An 18,634-nucleotide genomic window follows, 5' to 3' on the forward strand; every position below is an offset into this window, starting at 1 on the left:
TTCGCCAATACAACATATATATTCCCGTCGGGTTCATTTCAGAGACGGACTTGTCTAACTTTGTCTAACTTCCGTTATAGGTGAAATTAAAAGCCTATTTCCTTTGCGCTAAAATACATTGTTTTCATGCAATTTGGGTAGATAAATGTTTCCTGTCATCATCTGATTTGTATAACCTTGGACTAAATACTTGTTTCGTATTTTTTAATAATTTTTTTTCGTCGCTGCTCAATTTGCCAACAGCCTTTTTTGTTTTTTTCTAACTGCCTTTTTTTTCTGCTAACGAAAAGATGGCGGAAGAGGAGAAGAGTGGAGAGCCTGTAAAAGAGAAAAACGAGCTGCAAATGTTGACGGTAATTTATTTCAACAATATAAGACTCATATTTAAATCCACTAAGTGTCTAAGCCTTATTGTTTGGTTTACTTCTCGGGAGCTCGGCGTGTTTTCTTGTGTGTGCATCTCAATTTGCTAGCTTGACATCTTGTTACTATAACAACTGCGATGCGAACATACCTTGTCTAGTTTTTTTCCTTTACTTAAAATACTACGTCAGGTGTATGAGTGCAGTTTTATGTTATTCTACGTGTTGAATATGCTTTACAGTCACCCTATTTGATAGTCAGATACCAGACTAATGTGCATTATTAGCTTATCTATCCACTTCTTGCTGAGTCACCAGTTTGTCAGTGTTACTTTAGACTTAATGCAACAAGGATGGACACTACAGATGTGTTATTAATCCTAAATCATCCTTTATCAATAACCTGTGTTGGACACCATGACTCCAACGGCAGGTGCACAGATCGTTTCCCCTTTTGCAAATGCCCATCATTAACATTCATCTCAACAAAATAATTCTATAAAACTATAATTTGGCCGTTGTTAATTTGGGGATACTCAATAATTTGAGAATTACAGTTCCTCTAAGCTTCACAAAACCAAAGGATCTGACTCTTATGTGGGTCAAGCACCGAGACAACTGCATCCTACAATTCCCATAATGCAACTCTAAAGCGTCTGTCATGAGAGCCTCTTTGTCTGGTTATGGCCATCTTTTGTTCCCAGTTTGTATGGCAGGTTTCCTGTATTTTGATAACTTAATACACTTACATTTGAATGTATTGATGTTTACAACTGAATTTGGATTGGTTAGTTAATTACAGGTATATTATTTTATGCAATATAGCCGCACCAACTTATTGAATAAAAGAAGACGGTTTTTTCTAACTCAATACTGGACTGCAGGCAGAGAACTGGGCCTTTGGTCTATTTTTAACTGCTGTCAAGAATTTACAATCTTTTTTCCTCGCATCACAGGAGCTGGTGGATGACCTGTATAATTTCAGAGAACACTATTTTGAGACTCACAGTGTGGAGGAAGCTGGGAGGAAACAAAATGATGTCGCACAGGAGATGGAAAAGACACTGAAGAAGCTGGAGGAAAAAGAAGGTAAGTGTTATATTTACACAAAAGCACTTGGACCTTTTAATTTCCAGACTTTAATTCACACCCGCTGTACCTCTGTGTTAACGAACACCCACAGATCAGTTAAAACACAAAGTAGAGTTCCTGCTGCAGAAGGGCAGGTGCCTGAACGTGTCACCTGACTTCAACGCCGTAGCCGAAGAGTGCCTTTCCCGCGCCGTGAAGCTGGAGCCCGGCCTGGTGGAGGGCTGGAACACACTGGGGGAGCAGTACTGGAAGAAGGGAGACCTGACTGGGGCCAAGAACTGCTTCACAGGAGCCTTGCAACAGGTACATTAAAGACGGAAAGAGAGGAGGTCATGTCTTCAACTCAGAGAGGCATACATTTCCATTCTGTCCCCTTTGCTTTCATACATAATAAGCCATAATACAAGAAACCCCTTTATGATTTACAGTCATAAAGTCAAATCAGTAATACACAAGGTACTTCAAAAGTTAGAATTTCTGGCACTAATGCAAGCAGTATAATTGTGTATGGTTGTTTCTGAATGAATAGAACTCCTGTGGAGTTATCCCTATCTCTCCATGTATGGTTAACGTATTAACTCCTGTTCCTTACTCTTTATCTTCCCCCTGTGTAGAGTCAGAACAAAGTGTCGCTACGCAACCTGTCGATGGTTCTGAGGCAGGTGCCGACGGCGAACAGCGACGTACACAACAAGCACGTGATGGACAGCGTGGTCCTAGCCCGAGAAGCGGTCCAGCTGGACGTCACTGACGGAACCTCCTGGTGTGAGTAGAGCGTCTGGGTTCCACTATTCAGCAGGGAGGAGAGAAAACTAATGTATGCTAAAATTAGGGATGCCAGCGATTATTCGATTATTCAAATATTCGTTACAGTCTCCATAATCACATTTTTTTTTTTTTTAATTCGTTTTTATTATTATTTATGTTTTTTTTTTTTTTCTGGCTTAGTTTCAACCAAAATATAGACTAATGCTAATAATAGTAATAGTATTAATAATTGTAAATGGCCATTGGTCACACCACCAGTTTGCTGTACTGTAAACTTGGAGGAAGCCAGCAGCGTACCGACCCCGCCCCCCCCCCCTCTCCGTCAGACGTGCGATTGATTTATTGGCGGCGGCGGGGGTCGAATAATCGATTATTATTTGCCAGGGCTGTCCGATTTTCGATTTTGATCATGGTCAGTTTCTGGCATCCCTAGCTAAAATGAGTTCTTGTTTTCGACAGACATCCTGGGAAATGCCAACGTGTCCCTGTTTTTCACCAGCGGACAGAAACCACAGTTGTCTCAACAAGCTATGAGTGCCTATGCACAATCGGTGAGTGCTGAGCTCTAGGCGTGTTTGTTCAAATCTATCGACACTTCTCGCGCTAACGTTTTCATCCTCTCCTCCTTGTTTGCAGGAGAAAGTGGACAGAGCTGCCTCGTGTTATCCTGAGCTGCATTACAACCGCGCCACTCTCTTCCAGTACGAGGAGATGTTCGGGTCTGCGCTGGACGGCTACACCCGAGCTGCGGCGCTGGACCCGGGCTGGGAGGATGCTCGGGGGAGAGAGAAGCAGCTGCTGGAGTATCTGCGGAAAGTCACAGAACTCATACAGAACAAGGTATGGAGAAAAATGCATTACGGGAATAGCAGAATAAGAAAACCAGCAAATAGAAGCTGGAACCCAGGGATGTTTTGCACTTTTTGCTTCAAAGTTTTTAAACGTATTCAAAATGGTTATCAATTAATCAATTTTCTTCCTATATGATTTACCATGAAACCATTATAGACTCTTTGAAAATCAAAACCTCAGTTTAACATTGAAATGAAGTTACTATAAATGTTTAATTTAAATAATGGAGCATTCTACATCAACGTGGGAGGGAATTAACACTGAAATGACAGCTCGAAGAAGTAATAAATGAACTAAAAGACTACACTTTTCTACCACTAGGTGTCAGCAAAGCACATGTATATTTCTTGTCTTGCCCCTGACCTCCAGTCTCTGCCTCTCCTCAGGGGAAGGTGAAGGCGCGCAGGTTAAGGACGATGCTCTCTAACCTCCACACGTCGGCGCTGGGCCCTTGCTCCTCGCCTCAGTTCCGATCCCCGACTGGTCGCGTCGGCAGCCTGGAGCCCCGGACTCTTTCCTCCCTCACGCACGGTCTCAACGCCGGGGTGGCCGCCCTGGGGAAGGTGGTGTTCAGCCTGGCTTCTGAGGGTCGCATGGCTTTGTGAGTGCAGCTTCATTTCTCATTAATAGATCACTTGGTTTTGAGAGCAGTAGGTGAAATGTTGGCCTTTTCCCCTCCAGTACGTTTGGCATGGTGGACAGCGAGCAGTCGTGCATCGTGGTGATGGTTTACAACACAGCGAACAGTTGGGGCGTCCTTATCGGAGACACTGTAGTCATTCCTGAACCGCAGCTCAAACGAAACGGCATAACGCATAAAGATGAGGTCAGTGTCTCACGACGTGTAGGGTTCAAACTGTAAAGATACATGTCGTTCTAAAAGGTCTCACTTTCACATTTCGTCTCTCCGTAGTCGTTTGACTTCAGAAGTATCCGAGTGGACTCTCCGCTGCTCCTCATCGTCAACGGCAAGAAACAAAACGTCCAAAGTCAGATCGCCGCCTCCGTGAGCTACACGCGCCAGAGCGAATGAGATGCACCCGCAGCAGGAAGCGCAGCAAGAGGACCAATCGTTTTTTTTCCTGGATTTTTGAAGTTCTGATGATTGTGGACGTGTTAATATTTCAAAGTTCGTGCCTGTTTTATGTGTTGTTTTGTAAATAGAGGTCACCCTGTTACTTTGTCTTTAGATAGACGCTTTGTTTATATTTATAAATATTCTTTTTTTATACTCTCTTGTTGTGGAGACAACACGGAGATCTTTTTTTGTAAATGAATGAACATTTGATGATTATTATGATGTCTGACTTTACCCTGAGCAAATCATTTTACCGGTTATATGTTGTTTACGTGTTGTTTTAAAACAGCATCGGAGTCCCCAAAAATGTATGTAAAGAAATAATTGACTATAATGGTAATTCGTTATTTGAAGAAATATCTTTTTACTGGCAGGCACTTTGGCACTTCTCAGTAGGAAAAGAACAGGTGTATGAAGGAACATATCCTATGGTTCAGCTCTATTCAATTCTGTTGTGTGCACAATACTAGGGATTTAAAATGGAGACACACAGAGAGACACGAGAGAGAGAGAGACACAGAGACGAGAGAGAGACAAACACAGAGACACGAGAGAGAGAGAGACACACAGAGATGAGAGAGAGACACGCTGAGAGACGAGAGAAAGAGAGAGACACACACAGAGACGAGAGAAAGACACACTGAGAGACGAGAGAAAGAGAGAGACAAACACAGAGAGACACGAGAGAGAGAGAGAGAGAGAGAGAGAGAGACACACACACACACACACACACACACAGAGAGAGAAAGTCTATTTACACCTGTGTCTTACCAACTTAGATATGTCAAAATGTCTTATGTTAAAAAAGCCAACGTTTCACTACAATGATAATCATGTCATTGTTAAAAAAGAATAATTATAAATATGTCCCTTATTGATGCGACCTTGGTGAACCAGCATACTGAACGATTTGGTTGTTCGTTATGCAAGAGAAACCGCCCCATTACCCTAAATATTCAAGTCGAGACCTCAGTGGGTCTCCTTATGCTTCCAATCAACAACAACCATTAGTGTTTGCATGATAGACCACCTACTGTTATTCATTTAGTAGCATTATATGCACTGTATCACTTCAGGAACAGGTTTGATTTCATTTCTTTGGACTTTTTTTTTCTTAGTTTTAAAAGCCGCCCATTGTCTTTACTTAGATACGGCTCAACTACTTCTACTTTTTATCAATTTGTAGGTTTTTCCGACTAGAAGCAGGTAAAGCTCTTTCTCATTGGAACTGGTGGAATCTGGTGGAAAGATAACAAAGAGGACTGCAAGGCAGGAAACAGTTTATGTTGTTTTTACTATGTCTTGCCAAGTACTTGTCTCCTTAACACACTTTTTAGAAGGTTGAATATATGATTCCCCTCCTAGTTTAGTTCAAAATCACAGGAAAAAAACTACAAAAATGCACTCAGGGCAAACACTGCCAACAGAAATAAATATTAGAACAACTTAGCATCTTTAAACAAGTGGAGTTAAGTTCAACAGTTGTGGCCGTCTCAGTGCTTGTTGATGTAGGGACGGCCTCTCTCCCTGGCGGGGGAGCTGTACTGGAAGAAGTTTTTTGCTCCGTCAGCCTCCAGGCAGGAGAAGAACCGCCCGTCCCCACCGGGGGCCACGGAGAGAAACTGTGGGCTCCTCTGGGGAGTTCCCTGCCGAGCTACGCCTGCGCCACACAAATGGGGGTTGACGGATGTTTCTCATTGTTATGCCGGTTTGAAATTCTTTTACATTGACAATCGGCTCCTACTGTTTTTTCCTTAATGACCACTTCTCCACAAAAAACCTACAGCTGGGTTTCCCTTTGTCTTTCCTTTTAACATCATTCTCTCTCTGCTTCCTTCCTCTTGTCATTCGTCGGTTCTGATGTGACAACTGATTTAATAAAAGCAAGATTTTCCTGACAAACTCATTGATTTGGACTGTGAGAAATGATTATTTCCCTGTGGATTAATCCGTGTTTGCCATTTACACTAGCAAATGTAGGAAACGGTTAACTTCACAGCTTGTTGATGTCATCCTATTATTTGATTTGTCCGACTACAGTCAACATTTTTCATCTTTCACCATTTCTGCCTGTTCAATTTCTAAAATGAATAGCTGATTATCAACATTGCTGGCAAATCATTTCCGACAATAAGTTGGTGCCAATATTGTTGCTAAGATTGGAATTGTATATTAATTCAAGTATTTCGTAATTAAATACTTGATAACATTGATGGAAAGCCAGTGTCTTAATGTTTTTCCAAATTAAAAAAACCAATAACCGTGGAAGTGGGAGTAGTATGACGAAAGCAAAACACTTTTAAATGTTAGAGTATATGGAAGGACAACATTTGTGGCCTGATTGTTTGTAAACTCCTACAAACCATACCCACCTCTTACTGCAAAACCTCAATTTATGTCCTGAACAAATAGATTACGACTTAACCTAAAACTTTAACATAAATCTCAAGTTCTTACCGATGTTATAGTCGTTCTGTCCTGGTTGTGGCAGCATGTCTCTGTCCCCCGCACCCACCACCATGTTACGCAGCCTCAGAGAGTCGTACAGCCCCTGCAGTTTCTGGTACTGCCTGTTTCTCTCCATCAGCCTCTCAGAAACCTCGCTGTACTTCCTTTTATACTCCTCCATCACCTGAAAGAACAAGAGTGGTATCCTTAATGTTTACCCTAAGAGGATTGAAAGTCATATTAAGGTCAATTTCAACTTCAATTGTGTTGTTATAAATCTACACTTGAGTTGGTCTACTTTTTTCAGGGACGCGATTTCCCCCCTCATGCCGGAGAGCTCCACCTCTCTGCTTTGGTTCTGCTGAGTCACCACTTTATCCATCTGCTTCAGCTGGGCCTCCGCTCGAGACAGACTGTACTCTTGAAACATGCGCTCCTGATGGACCTGCTTACAAAGACAAGGGAATTACAAGACAACCCGACTGGTAACCAACTACATTACAAGACTCACAATTACAGTGATGTTCCCATACATACAAACAGGATTATATTTGACCTGATAGCTCCAGAAGGCCAGAGCTCGGGCGCTGATGTCCAGAATCACATCTGGTCGCAGACCTGCCAGCACCATGGCTTTGTACTCCTCAGATGGCGACAGCTCTGTCCTCACAATGTCCAGCTTCCCTGACAGCGCAGAGGAGCAGGCCGGGCAGATCGCGGGGGAGCGGCTGAACTCACCGGACCCGTGCTGATCACAGAAGACATGCGAGCAAGCTGTGACCCAGGCAAAGCCGCCCAGCTTGGTACGACACTTTGGGAAGTTACACAGGAGCGTGTCATCGCAGAAAGACATGGCCCCGACTGTGAGAAGAACAGTAACATGTCATTAATGGAGCTCAAAGCAATAGGCAAGTCATTAACGGAAAGTTATATCAAGCAATGACATACAATTGATTTTAAAAGACCTTAACAATATCGAGGTAAAGCAAATAAAAAAATAGTCTAATGCTATATCAGGTCTAAGGCTATGTGACACACACTCTTTGGTATTATATTGAAAGAGGTTTTACAAATTCAAGAACCAATTTGATAACATTTGGTAACAGAATAACCAGGTAGGGTTACAAAGTTAAGTGTGTGTGTGTGTGTGAACATTGAATGACTTTTGCTATTTCATACATTTTTGGGGGTTTTCCTTTCTGATCATTAGGCTTAGGGACATCCCTTAGGACATAGGAGTTTCGATACTTAACATTATATACTTAAAACACTGTTTACATCTTTGTGTACATACATTGTAATATTTAGTCCATGTTTATTGTTAGAACATTTGCCTCCAAGTTTTACTTTGGACAACTTATCTATTTCAAATGATCAATGAGAAAATGGGTTACTACTAGCAAATCAAATAATATATTCCCCAAAACCTTGCTGCGTGAAGGAGTATGTAGCAATGTAGCTTAGCTTAATTCACTAGCTTAATGTTACGTCAACTGCCATTAAATGTTAGCATTAGCATGATAGCAGGTAATTTGATATGCTCAGTTAGTTAACAGCTATCTCCGCGTTCTGTTTAACCGCTGGTTTTAAAGAGAACTACTTTGACATCTTAAAGTATATATTGATAAACTTGTGCGGACACTTTAAAGGCGAATTTAAGTACATTTCGGGAGATTAGTTACAAACCTACCAGTTAGCTCTTCACTCGGCAGGTGACGCTAAATGAATACTGTATTCTGATTGGCTGATTACCACTCAGACTCTCAACTGTAAAATCTTGACACATTCACTTTATACGAAGATTTTAAAATGTGTAAATAGATAACTTTTTCTTATGAGTGGTGTAAGTACCTAAGAACATTTAATCAAAACAATATAGTATCCTTAAATGTGCCAATCTCCATAATGAGTACTTTTACTTTTGAAACTTCAAGTATATTTAGATGCCAATACTTTATGCTTTTACTTGAATAACATTTTTGAATAGAGGTTATTTCATTGTAACATGAGTATGAGTATTCCTACGCCTTGGTACTTCTACGTTTACTTTAGTACAAGATCTGAGTATATTCCACCTCTGGTTATGATTGCATACAACTCGGGCTATGCACTTGTTATAAGAGTAAACATATTCAATTAGCATTTTTATTCTGTGGCAAGTTACTTTACTGCATGTAAATTTGGACTTTACTTTCAGGTTATTTTCCAAGTGATGATGAAATTGGATGAAGTGAGATATTTTAATGAACACTCCAAACCCTAAACATGTAACTTCACCCCCCAAATCAAATAACGCCCTTCTTACGCATGCCTCCGAGTGGATATATGTATAATCTGAGACACCTACTTAAATATGGCCCCCCTTCTCCTCCCCCCCCCTCCCACTTTTCTCTCTCTCTCTCCCTCTTTTATCCAATTCTCCACGTGGTACAGGAGTAAAGGCGGGGGGTGAAAGAGGGGCATTGTGCTGTGCAGCAGTGGATCCGGGGGTTCATAGTGAGAGAGGGGAGATGCTCACTCAACTGTGTCCAGCACGCCATTGTCAAAGATTCCCATCTATTCTCTGTCTTTTAAATAGAGCTCCAGTGTAAGATGCTTTTTCTGGGGGGGTGGGTGGGAGGGGGGGTATTATACGCTTGGTGATAACACACGAAATACATGCATGTGGAATGGCTGTGTGGCCCCACTTGCACACAACTCAGTGCGCTGTTGTTGATAATTGGCCCTATGGAAATCAAAGGGTAGAAATATCGCATTTGCACTCCTCATCCGGCTTAATAAGACGAATGGGAAAACGGATTTTTGACTGTTGGAAACCACCTGCAAGTCAAATTATGGCTTGTATTTGACTATTTATCCACCTTGCTGAAATTATTAAAGTGTCTGCAGTACACCTAAACAGATGTTTCCTGATGGAAATGTCACCTGTTACTTCTTTAGACATGTTATTGCATCTTAATTAGACCCACAATGATTTATTTTCTTCCTGGCATTATTTAAACATTTATCTTATAGTCAAATAGATCATTCTAACGCCAATTTACATTTGTTTTCAAGCCATCCAACGGCTTTGACACCTAATTGTCATGTTTTATTGAAAGTTTATAGCTGCTGCGTGAGTGTGTAAAGAAAAATAAAGCTGGGGAGAATGAGAAAGAGAGAAGCAGGGAGGCTGTGTGTTACACGCCATTGAAATGCAAATATCATTGAAGAACAAGGAGTGGTTCTGTGTGTGTTGGTGAGTGTGTACGGCGTGTGCGTGTGCGTGTGTGTGAGTGTGTGTGTTCCCTGTATGTGCATGCAGCGGGGCAGCAGTGGGAGAGGAGGGGCGCAAATTGGACAAGTTTTTTGGGGGAGAAGAGACTTTAGGAAACAGCCACACACACGCACTCACCGCAGCTTCATATGGCACGGTGCAGACCTGCGGATTTCCAAATACCTATTGCTACCTTTTTTTAGATTTTTCCAAAAAGCATACGTTCTTTTATCACTTTTAAGTAAGCTTACATTTCCTTTTTTATTCCGGGGCTTTCGGGATGTGCGCAACTCTTGAACTTTAAATGCTTGGATGGTTTCAGGAGCGCTTCCAAGTGCGCAAAAACGTGCCTACTGCCATTCAACAAACTGATGCCCCCCTCTCCCTCTGAGTCGCAGTGAATCATGTCACGCCGGAAGCAGAAGCGACCCCAGCATCTAGTTAACTCGGATCCGGGGGGCCCAAGGCTGCTATCTCACGGTGAGTACACATCTTTACGAGTGTTCATGCGTTTTTGTCTTGAATTTCATGAAAGAGTGCAACAAGCTTGCAAACAAATGGTGCTCAACAATGCATGCGGAATTAACTCAAGTCCTACAACAAAACGGAAAACTTAACCAAAGCAAAAGTTTGTGTTTCGACGCACATAAATTGTGTGCGCTGTTTGGGCTACTGTGCGCTTTTGTCGTTGATCGACGTGATTTCCACACGTTCATTTATGCATGGGCACATTCCAACAAACGCACCTGATTGAAAAAAACAAAAAGTGGAAGATCTAAGTTTGTCAACTAAAGAAACCCCTCCTGTTCAGCCATTCACTGTAATGGGCCCCACTAAATGGGGGCCTTAGGCACACAATAAACGTGTCCCTGTGAAATGAATAGAGTAGGATTAACTAACATACATCTGTGGCCATTTTCATTTGCTGTTGGACCTCTAGGAAACCAACAGGCTGCTCAGCGCTGACTGCTGGAGGTCTTTGATTAGTATAGAGCACCCTCTTATTTGTTAACAATAAAGTGCTTGGGTGGGGGGAAGGGAAGCCAGTGTTTTTGGTAAAGATTAATCTTCCACCCATCTATTCTCTTCGTCCATGCCTTTCTCTCTTATGCACCCCTCTTCCCACATTTTCCACCTTCTCAATACTTCCCTCCCCTTTCTTTATCCCTCTTTCTCGCCCCCCAACCCTATTGACTGTATACTCCTACACAGTTGGGGGGGGGGGCTCAGATGGATGAGAAAAAAATAGATTCAGGGGTGAAAGAGAGATTGCTTTCGCACTTGTTCTGTTTTACAATGGGTAATATCTTCCACTGCATGCACTTTAGACTCTCTGCAGGTAAACTTCCTCCAAAGAAAGTTTATCTGGTAGTTCTTTTTATGTGTCCCGCAGGTTGAGGTTTGTTTAGAAGTCACAGAGAAGGAATTTCACTTAGGTACAGTCTTTCATTCCATCACTATATCACTCCAGGAGGGAATAGTTAGTTTGTCTCTCCATTGTTGTTACCCTCCCCCTTCTTTTTCTTTTACTCTTTCTCACTCTGTGCTCAAGATTCTGAAAGAATTTGACCCCCGAGCAGCACAGGTCAGATTAGTTGACCAATCAGAGTGTCTGGACAGTGCCCAGAACCCTTAGCTTGGCCTGACCCTTGACCTCGACTGTGACGTAAGGGGGGAAGGGTGAATAGGGAGATGAAAGACGTAACTGCTGTAGGGAGGGGGTGGGTTAAGAGGGGTTATGGGTTGTCTTGGTGATGCCCATTGTCCTGTAAAATGTGTTGCCATAGCAGCAAGGTGGTCTGTAAGCTTTTTTGTGTGTGCAAGATGTTTGAGGAGTTTTGCTCCGGAGAGCACAGATTGAGACAAGACATTACAAAGACTCATAGACTTCAGAGTTTCTTCCACTTGTTTATTTGCTTGTTCAAGGCCATTTCCTAGCAGGCATTTCTTTTGAAGTCGTAACCTGATCTTTTGGTATGCACACACATTTGAAAACTAAACTTGTAAACATTATGTAGAATCAATTAAATAAACAGACTGTAACTGGACCAGGACGATTTAATTAATTGACATACATTAATATTTGGTCTGATATTGGAGACGCACTAATGCCTTTAAAGAAACAAACAAAATGGAATTAAAAGTTTAAAAAATATATTTTTCTGTCAATCCTCAGATGATCACCTGGGCATGAAGTCACCATCAACATCTCTTGGCTCAGAAGGTACCTCATCAGGGTCCTCCTCCTCATCCCCCACCTCTCACCAGGACTGCCAGCCGCCTTTGGCCCCTCGCCCATCCCCTGGTGGGCTCCACGCGCCCTCGTTGCCCAGCGAGAGCTCGCCTCCTCCCCACTGGCCCAGCCACATCGCCCCCTTCACCACCTCCCTCCCCAACACCCACTCTTCCCTCTCCCCAGACTTCCCGCACCCCTCGCTATCATCCCAGACTCACTCACCTCCTCCCCTGGGTCAAACCTCAGGTTCCCACAGCCTTCTTCACCAAGGAAACCCTCACTCCACCATGGCCTCCCCAACAATGGGCAGCTCGGCCACCACCACTACCTCTTCCTCCTCTTCCTCATCCTCTTCTTCTCAGTATGTGCTGCCTCGCCGCGACAGCTCCAGTCCAGGTCATCATCACCATCATCAGGCATCCACCTCTCCCGGGCAGCAGGGACAGATCCAGGTGTCACCCACCTTGGCGATACTCCTGGAAGAGCTGAGGGTTTTACAGCAGCGGCAAATCCACCAGATGCAGATAACAGAGGAGATCTGTAGGCACGTTCTGAGGCTGGGAGGGGCTGTCTTTGGCCATGATAATAACCAACAGGTTGGTGGTGCAGACAGCAACCATAAGTCCCTAGGACCTGCATCTTTATCCCCAACGCACCCCTCCACTGCCACGCCAGTAACCACAACCTCATCGCTTTTGACTGGCCTTCCATCTTCCCTCTTCCCACAGCCACCCGTCTCCAAAGCAGGTGCTACACATATCAATGGCAGCAGAGCTCTTTCCTCCTCTACCTCATCTATTTCATCCTCCATGAGCCCCTCCGTTGCCTCACTACACCCTATGTCCTTGTCACTGGGCCTACCACCGCGCTACCTCCACGAGAAGTCATCCAACACCTCCTCGTTTGGCCATAGCAATGGTCTCAGTTTCCCCACCCCTCCCCTTCCTACCGCCAGTCATTCCCAGGATCTCCAGCCCAGCTCCTCCCTTGGCTCTTCCTCCTTAGCAGGACGCCCTCACCATGCGTGCCGTTTTTGTGGGAAGGTGTTGAGCAGCGACTCCTCACTCCAGATCCATCTGAGGTCTCACACAGGCGAAAGGCCCTACCAGTGCCCGGTGTGCTTGAGCCGTTTCACAACCAGAGGGAACCTGAAAGCCCATTTCCTGCGCCACAGAGAGCAGAACCCAGAGCTGTCTCTTTCTCTGCTGCCCCCGGCACTGTGCGAGCCAACTCCCCCCGCTCCCAGCCCAATCCAGAGAAGGAGAAAACGGCGTGCCGATGACGACGAGCATTTCAACGCTGTGAAAGGAAGCATTCCCGGGATGACGGAGAACATGGCACTCGGGTTCCTGTCTGGTGCGTCCTCTCGGCCATCGCCTTCCTCTTTACCTCTGCCCCCGTCAGTGGACATGGCGTTGCTGTCCACAGCCCATTCACTGCTTCAGCTGAACAGAGCCTCGGCTGCAGCTGCTGCCAGCGTGTCCGGCACTGGTCTGCCTCCTTCCTCTACATCCTCGTCTTCCTCCTCCACCATGGGCAGCCAGTTCAAAGGAGTAAAGCAGCAGCGATTTGATGAAAACACACCTCCTCACTCTGCCCTCCATACTGCTTCCCCATACTCCCAACTGGCCCACCTTCCTAAGATTCTCTTCCCTGACGGCACCTCCTCTCACCACCTTGCACTTCTACGACCCCCAGGCCACTCATCTGCCGCCCACCTCACTTCTCCCCATCAGCTACCCTTCCCCTTTCCACCTTTCCCCAAACCATCAACCTCCTCTTCATCTTCAACCACCACCTCTACCCTGACCTCAGACACCTCCAAGTTGCAACGGTTGGTGCAGAAGCTTGAAAAGCAGCCACAGCGAGGTGCCTCTTCTTCCTCACTATCAGCTGCTGATGCTCATGGGGACACATACGGCCATGACCTGTCCACCACCTCCAGTGCCTATCGCAGGGAAATGTTGGCTGCTCTCGGCCTGAGCCCAAGTGCTACTGGACTTATGACCAGCCAGGGAGTCTTAGGTTCTGGCACTACAACTACGATGAATACTCACTCTCTGCCCACCGCTCAGGCCGCTAATCAGTGTGCTGTTTGCCTGCGTGTCCTCAGCTGCCCCAGGGCTCTGCGCTTGCATCAGGCCACACATCTGGGAGAGCGCCCCTTCCCTTGTAAGCAGTGCGGTCGTTCCTTCTCCACAAAGGGCAGCCTTAGAGCCCACCTTGCCACGCACCGCGCAAGACCGGCCAACTCCCGTGCCTTGAACTCCTGCCCATTGTGCCCACGCAAGTTCACCAATGCCTTGGTACTTCAGCACCATATCCGCTTGCACCTGGGTGGACAAATACCACCTGATGAAGACATGCCTCCCGAAGACGGAGAAACAGCTGCTGTTTTCGGTGAGCGTGAGAATGGCTCCCCATCTAAAGCCCCACAACTCCTTCCTCTGGCCCTGACAACAAGCTCCAAGTCAACAATTGATGCTCTCACCTCAGGGTCGACTTTTAAGAAATCCACAGCTACTGACGCCAAATCTGTGAAGACGGAAGAATTGGAAAGCTCCGCATCAAGTGTTAGCCCACCCGTGACCCGTAATCCCCCCTCAGTGGGAGCAGAGGACCCCCTGCGTCTGGGAGACAACGCCCCAGCTGATGGTAGCCCAATCAACGGCTCCATGCACTCTGAAGAGGAGACCCAGGCTGACCTGGTCAGCACCAGCCCTTTCAAAGCACCCTTAGCTAGCTCTCATTCAGCTGTAATGAATGGAGATGCAGAGGCAGATGACACCCCTTTATCTCTGTGCGTTTCAAAGCCTGGAGCAAACAATAATACGCTGCAATCCATGGTTATTAACGATGAAGCTTGTTCCACGGACAAACCCACTACAAGTCCTGATTCGATCCCCAAAACCCCAGCTGCAAATCCCTCACCTGCACTCACCCCACCTGCCAGCCCCAAAGCTATCCCTGAGGCTGAAGAGGCCTGTGGCAATGACCCACAGGAGGCTCAAGAGAGTGATCCTTCCCAAAGCAAAGGCAAGAGTGAGACCACGACAACAAAAGAGCCTTTGCCTGCGCTGGACTCAGAGTCGGAGAAGGATGCTCCGATGGAGGAGAGTAACGACGGGCACGAAAAGCCTTCAGAGGAACAAGAGCCCTCCGTCCCAGCCCAGCTTCCTCGCTCTGACAAACCCTACTGCTGCTCCCAGTGCGGGAAGGTCTACGCCAGTCGCAGTGGACTTAAGGTACGGGTTGACTAACTTAGATCAAAAGATAATGATTTTGAGTTTGTAAAAGAATTAAGGGGTAATGCTTTTTTTGTCAGGTTAAGATTTCCTCCATTGTGGCTAAATAACTAATATGTTGTGTCTTCCATCAACAGGGTCATATGAAAACTCATCCTGGAGCATCAACCCCCGTCAAGGCTCAAACCAATGACACTGACATTGCGGAGGATTGCAGCTCAAATTCAGCCAATAAGAGCCCGGAAGAGCAAGAAGAAAATCAGGGATTGGCTAAATCACCTGAGAAGGAGGACAGCACAGATACTAAAGCGATCGGTGTTGTTCCGGTCGAGCCTATGGACACTACTGTGTAGAGTTAGAATCACTGAGCGGCTGCAGTCAGTCTTTAAAAGGGTCCTGACAAAGGAATGTATTTTTTTTTTTAATAGGACGACCTTTGTTTTTGTAGACATTCTAATTCATGTTTACCTTTTGTAATAGGCAGATAGATGAAGTTGTAGTTTTGCAAGACATTTGTGAATGTAGTATTTTAGCTATGTTATTTTTGTATTTCAAAGACCACAGTGAGGCCTTATCTTACACACTTCACAGAATTGTCACAATGAGAATTATTTGTTTGCGCTTTCGTTGCTGACACCTTTTTCGGCACATACTGTATAAGCTGATTTGAAGAAGAGGGACGATCCAGCATTTTACAAGATGAACTCCATACCAAAATAGGCCAGTTTAGTAATGGCCAATGTCTGTAAATATGAGCGGCGGTTACATTTGATGCCTTTTTATCTGACTTGTTTCTTAATGCCATGCTGCTAAAAGCATGTTTCTGATGTGCTGAGTTGCACTGAGACTTGCACTGTGTCCTGTGCTTCCGAGACATCTTCTTAAACACATTAGCAATGATGATAACCATGATGATAATAATAATAATAATAATGGTGTGTTAGATGATTTTGTGGGAAGTCCTTGTACTTATTGCTGTAAAAGTTGCTAGCAGCTTATTCAAACTGATGATTGTAAATGTTTTTTTGTTGTCGGTACCACCTCCCGGGTCAAACCGACAACTAGGATGAGCCCTGTCTGTTATAATTCCCCTCCCTTTATCTTTCTCCCCCTCCATTCCCCCTGCTCCCCTCTCTCTCAAAGCACTTGAGAGTTTTCTGCGCCTGCAGAAATTGTACTGCATTCCTGTTTCACCCAGTTTAGTATTCCTTGTAAACCCCTTTTTTGTAGCAATGACAAACTATGTTCCCATGACTCCCATGTGATGTATAAAAGATAAATAAAACAATGGGGATGTGAAGAGGAGACCGGTTTGTTGCTCGTCTGTGGTTTTCTGTATATCTTTTTGTTCTGGGTTCAGTTTAAGCCCGTCTTTGTGAATTCATTTATCTGTTTAAGTATTCTGTTTGCATGAATCTTATTCTGTGTGCTGTTGGTCAGTTTTCGCTTGTTTGTTCCAGCTCTCGGTGTGTCTGGAATCGGGGGGGTTCTTTGTCTGGGCTAGCTGTCTCCTAATTCTGCCTTTTTTGTCCTCAATGTCTTTTAATATGTTGCAGTTCCCCACTACTCTCTGTGTGTGTGTGTGTGTGTGTGTGTGTGTGTGTGTGTGTGTGTGTGTGTGTGTGTGTGTGTGTGTGTGTGTGTGTGTGTGTGTGTGTGTGTGTGTGTGTGTGTGTGTGTGTGTGTGTGTGTGTGTGTGTGTGAAAAGGATAATCAGAGCCTGTATGAGTGTGATTGAGGGTGCAGCTGTAGAGGCCGCCACCTCCCTCCCTCCCTCCCCTCTCTGTGTCATACGCTCTTTTATACGCACCCTCTTTCATTTTCTCTTTCATTTCTCTCCCTCACTCTTTCTGCTCACCCCTGTACTCCCCCCCTCCTCCCACCCCATGTAATGAGCTGACACACAGGAAGCTCTAATCCTCACACAATGCCACCCCTCTTCCCCCCAGAGTGACTGGGAGCGGGACAGGGGGCAACAGGGACCAACCTGGCCCAGCTGTCCCCAAAATGGCTGCCTTTAATCCCTCCCGTTTTTGAGCCTACACGGGGCTCCTGAATCCATGACAACCCGTAACCAAGGAGAAGAATGCTCAGGGGCAGAGAGCGGGACAAAAGGAGTGAAAAGAGCCATGTGTGAGAAGTTTGTCCACATGCTTTCGTGGGCGACAAGGGACGTGTCTCAATCAAAAAAAGAAAGAAAGAAAAAGAAAAATGTTGAATAGTTTTCAGTTTAAGAAAAGGAGCAGAGAGATGGAGGTGAAGACAGAAGTCAACAGGTGTGATGGGGAGGCTCGGTCACATGTAACACATTATCAAACAGCTTTAATCAACATCAACCATCGCTTTTAGAAGTCCTTGATTCTATATATGCAGACATTTAAATTACAATTAAAGGAGAATCCTCATCTTTTTTGGACGAAAAGTTATTTTCTTTTAAGTTGATTTAATATCTTGTTGATCAGAAGTCGTATTTTAAAATTAGTTGTGTTCCTGTTAAACAAGTTTATTAAGTTATATGATCCTAATATATTTTTAACTTAACATGTAAACTCACTTGATAAAATTAAGTGGAACCTGTTGACAAAATACACTTAATTGAAGTCATTGTTTTGTGAGTGTGTGAGAAGTTTGTCCACATGCTTTCAAAAAAGTAGTCTGAATAGTTTTCAGTTTAAGAAAAGGATCAGAGAGATGGAGGTGAAGACAGAAGTCAACAGGTGTGATGGAGACGGTCGATCACACGTAACACGTTATCACTTATCAAAAAGCTGTAATCAACATCAATCGTCAGAAAAACGTTTGTTGATGTAATGTGCATATTTAACCTACAATTAAAGAAGAGTCAACATCCATCTGGAAGACAAACAGTTCTTTGTTCCCACATTGGCCGTTGATTAGCGTGGTTTTGGTCATTAAAGCTGCCTTTCAACTGAAATGTGACAGAATCACGCAGTTCATGTTTTTAATGATATGCTTATTAAAACGTTTTTGTCACCCTAATTATAAAGAACGACAAACAAAACAATCTTATGTTAAATACACTTTCTGAAAAACCCTAATGGAAAGCACTTATCTTAAGGCTCCCAACACTATAATACATCTTCCCATGTTTGCCTATAAGTGGAGTTAGCTGTATTAACAATATAATAAATGCTAATACAGGAACACTTCACAGGTAAGTTATCCAATCCATTTGATTTCTGTAGCACATTTAAAAACAACAGAGTTTAACAAAGTGCTGTACATCAATAAGAGTATAAAAACATAACATAAATACATAAAAAACAGACAAGACAT

At 44.3% G+C, this 18,634-nt stretch overlaps 3 protein-coding genes across 4 annotated transcripts; 2 read left to right on the forward strand and 1 right to left on the reverse strand.

Moving 5' to 3' along the window:
- Window positions 1-49: 49 nt before the first annotated feature.
- Window positions 50-4,486, forward strand: ttc5 (tetratricopeptide repeat domain 5). Its single transcript, XM_079670178.1, has 9 exons — window positions 50-353; window positions 1,319-1,451; window positions 1,546-1,757; window positions 2,069-2,219; window positions 2,682-2,773; window positions 2,859-3,062; window positions 3,461-3,675; window positions 3,756-3,900; window positions 3,988-4,486. The coding sequence occupies exons 1-9, from the start codon at window positions 291-293 to the stop codon at window positions 4,105-4,107; spliced, it is 1,335 nt and encodes a 444-aa protein (XP_079526304.1). The 5' UTR covers window positions 50-290; the 3' UTR covers window positions 4,108-4,486.
- Window positions 4,487-5,353: 867 nt separating this feature from the next.
- On the reverse strand, window positions 5,354-8,345 carry ccnb1ip1 (cyclin B1 interacting protein 1). 2 transcript variants are annotated; one of them, XM_079670191.1, is made up of 5 exons: window positions 8,291-8,345; window positions 7,157-7,461; window positions 6,899-7,045; window positions 6,610-6,784; window positions 5,354-5,812 (listed from the first exon to the last, which is right to left on the reverse strand). In XM_079670191.1, exons 2-5 carry the CDS (start codon window positions 7,451-7,453, stop codon window positions 5,646-5,648), a joined length of 786 nt encoding a protein of 261 aa, XP_079526317.1. In that variant the 5' UTR covers window positions 7,454-7,461; window positions 8,291-8,345; the 3' UTR covers window positions 5,354-5,645. The 2 variants fall into 2 exon arrangements, with proteins under 2 accessions (XP_079526317.1, XP_079526318.1); XM_079670192.1 differs by having other exon boundaries at window positions 8,287-8,303.
- Window positions 8,346-9,969: 1,624 nt separating this feature from the next.
- Window positions 9,970-16,661, forward strand: LOC307032294 (uncharacterized protein). Its single transcript, XM_079670163.1, has 3 exons — window positions 9,970-10,336; window positions 12,033-15,337; window positions 15,475-16,661. Exons 1-3 carry the CDS (start codon window positions 10,261-10,263, stop codon window positions 15,688-15,690), a joined length of 3,597 nt encoding a protein of 1,198 aa, XP_079526289.1. The 5' UTR covers window positions 9,970-10,260; the 3' UTR covers window positions 15,691-16,661.
- Window positions 16,662-18,634: the final 1,973 nt, after the last annotated feature.

Source organism: Notothenia rossii (genome assembly GCF_949606895.1).
Source record: "Notothenia rossii genome assembly, chromosome: 3".
NCBI classification, from domain to species: Eukaryota; Metazoa; Chordata; class Actinopteri; order Perciformes; family Nototheniidae; genus Notothenia; species Notothenia rossii.